The sequence below is a fragment of the Dendrobates tinctorius genome, unplaced genomic scaffold, assembly GCF_039654945.1.
Source record: "Dendrobates tinctorius isolate UK_male_01 unplaced genomic scaffold, ASM3965494v1 ptg000064l, whole genome shotgun sequence".
Lineage (NCBI taxonomy): Eukaryota > Metazoa > Chordata > Amphibia > Anura > Dendrobatidae > Dendrobates > Dendrobates tinctorius.
Genome location: NW_027361732.1, coordinates 24,628,985 through 24,631,478, shown reverse-complemented (window position 1 = coordinate 24,631,478; position 2,494 = coordinate 24,628,985). Strand labels below are relative to the sequence as shown.

General features: G+C 42.1%; 1 protein-coding gene across 1 annotated transcript; it reads left to right on the top strand.

Moving 5' to 3' along the window:
• Positions 1-1,445: 1,445 nt before the first annotated feature.
• On the top strand, positions 1,446-2,003 carry LOC141094418 (deoxyuridine 5'-triphosphate nucleotidohydrolase-like). The gene has a single exon (XM_073580203.1). The coding sequence runs from the start codon at positions 1,446-1,448 to the stop codon at positions 2,001-2,003; it is 558 nt and encodes a 185-aa protein (XP_073436304.1).
• Positions 2,004-2,494: the final 491 nt, after the last annotated feature.

The following is a 2,494-nucleotide window of genomic DNA, read 5'->3' as shown; positions in this document are numbered from 1 at the left end:
TGAAGTCTTATTAAGACCAGCAATACCTATAATGCAATGGGTATTGTCTAACCCTAAAACCAATAGGGTAGGACATGCACAGGAACAAAGTATCATAAAATGGAAATGGTACATTTCTGAAAGAGCAAAGAAAGGAGAAGGCGGGATCGCCTCCCTCCATGAGAAAATAGCTGAAATAGGGGTAGAAATCAAATCCCCTGGGAAACCATCTGTCCTGGAAGAGTCCCCTGTAAAATGGGGAAAATCTTATGAAGATTTAACAGAACAACAACAGCAACATGCTTGGTTCACTGATGGGTCAGCTCGATATGTCAATGGAAAGCGACACTGGAAAAGTGTGGCTTATAACCCGAAACTGGAAAAACATTTGATTATGGAAGGTCACGGTAAAAGTAGTCAATATGCAGAATTATATGCTATCTTTCTGGCATTGAGTTTAGAACAAGGGAAGGAGTGTCACCTTTTCACAGACTCGTGGTCTGTGGCTAATGGTCTTGCAACTTGGATGATGGGATGGAAGAAATATGGTTGGTTAATACATGGTAAGGAAGTGTGGGGAAAAGAGGTGTGGGAATTTATAGAAGAAATGGTTCAAATCACACTTACTACTGTTTTTCATGTTGATGCACATATGTCTGCTGACTCACTTGATCGTTTGTTCAATTCTGAAGCAGATAAAGCCGCCGCCATTAGACAGACTTCTGAAGTTGATCAAGAAAAAGAAAAATGGCTGCAAGGTACAGCCGTTTGGGCGCACAACAAGAGTGGACACCTTGGAGGAAGAGCCACTTACAGGTGGGCCTAAGAAAGAGGTGTTCCACTAACTATGGACATAATAAAACAAGTCATTGCACAGTGTCCAGTATGCCAGCATTCACAAAAAAAGGGAAGTTCCACACACAGTAATGGGACACATAGCTCGAGGACAATTACCAGCTCAAATTTGGCAGATGGATTTCATTGGTCCACTCACTGAGAGTAGGGGATGTAAATATGTCTGCACAGCAGTAGATACCTACTCAGGACTTATGATAGGATTCCCTTGCAAAGCAGCCACACAATGGAGCACATTACGTACATTAGAGATTATCACACAATACTATGGTGTTCCACTGCAGATACAGACTGACAATGGGTCACACTCCACTGGTCAACAGATAAAGGATTATGCTAATGAGCATAATGTCCAATGGGTATATCATATGCCCTACTATCCCCAAGCTGCAGGGTTGGTGGAAAGGATGAATGGACTCTTGAAGTCCACTCTGAAAAAGATACACAATAAGGAAGGAGAATATGGCCAGTGGAGAGACAATTTGAGTGAGGCTTTACAAATTATCAACAATAGGCCTATAACTGATTCCATGACACCATTGATGAGAATGCTGACACCCAATCTTACCATCCACGAAACTCATATTGTACATACAATCACTTGGTGGAAGATGAATCAAGAGGCTAAAATTCCTGAAAGAGCAACTCCCCTGTCTGCGGGATTGGATCTCAGCGCAATAGAGGTGACTATTGTGCCGCCAGGTAAGACTGTTCCTATACCGACGGGATTGGGATGTCAAATGCCTAAAGGACATTATGGTCAGTTGGCAACTCGGTCTAGTTTTGCTTTAAGAGGGGCCATAGTGGTGGGAGGAGTAATTGATGCTGATTATCAAGGAGAAATTAAAGTTATTATGTCCAATTTAGGACAAGAGCCGCTAGTTATTTCCAAAGGACAAAAGATGGCTCAAATGTTGGTAATACCTATTAGTTTAGATCAAGCCATCGAAGGACAAGCTCCACTAGAACTCTCCTTACGGGGGGATAAAGCATTTGGGTCATCAGATGTGACCAATGTAGGAGCTAGAATTTGGGTACAGAGTCCTCAAGGACCGCCATCGGCGGCTGAAGTTATTGCTGTGGGCAAGGATCATACTTTGCTAATCATGAGACCAGGAGTGGAGAAATGGGAATATGTTCCCCAGGAAAAATGTTATTTGCGTGAATAAAATCATGCTTTGTTTTTTTTTTTTCCCTAACAGATATTTCTGGGAATATGTGGAATTATTGGAAGCCTTGGAAGCGAGTGTTTGGTGAAAGTTGAAGGATGAACACCGGGTACTCAAATCCAAAGTCAAAACACCAGTCGGATAAGGTGGTTGTGGAAGGAAAGCGCAAAAGAACGAAAACAAGATGACTTTATTTGCCCAGAAGGACAGAGCTGTAACATAGCTAATGTAACAGTGGAAGGATATGTATGGATAGGCCCCCGTGGGGCCACCTCATTTCAAGTAGCATATATGTTACACAATATGCACGGAACAGCGAATATTACCGCTAAGGTGAATTTAACATGTTGTAATGCCGGTGAGGGTTTTGAGTCTTTGTATCCAACTCAACAAATACGGATCTATAAGAATTGCACCCCCACCATTGGAAGTGGAACAGAATTAGTATTCAGTATTAATGTCCTACAGACTTTACTTTGTCATAATGCTAC

Coding starts and splice junctions, on each gene's coding strand:
- LOC141094418 (XM_073580203.1), top strand. CDS start 1,446: ATGAATCAAGAGGCTAAAATTCCTGAAAGAGCAACTCCCCTGTCTGCG.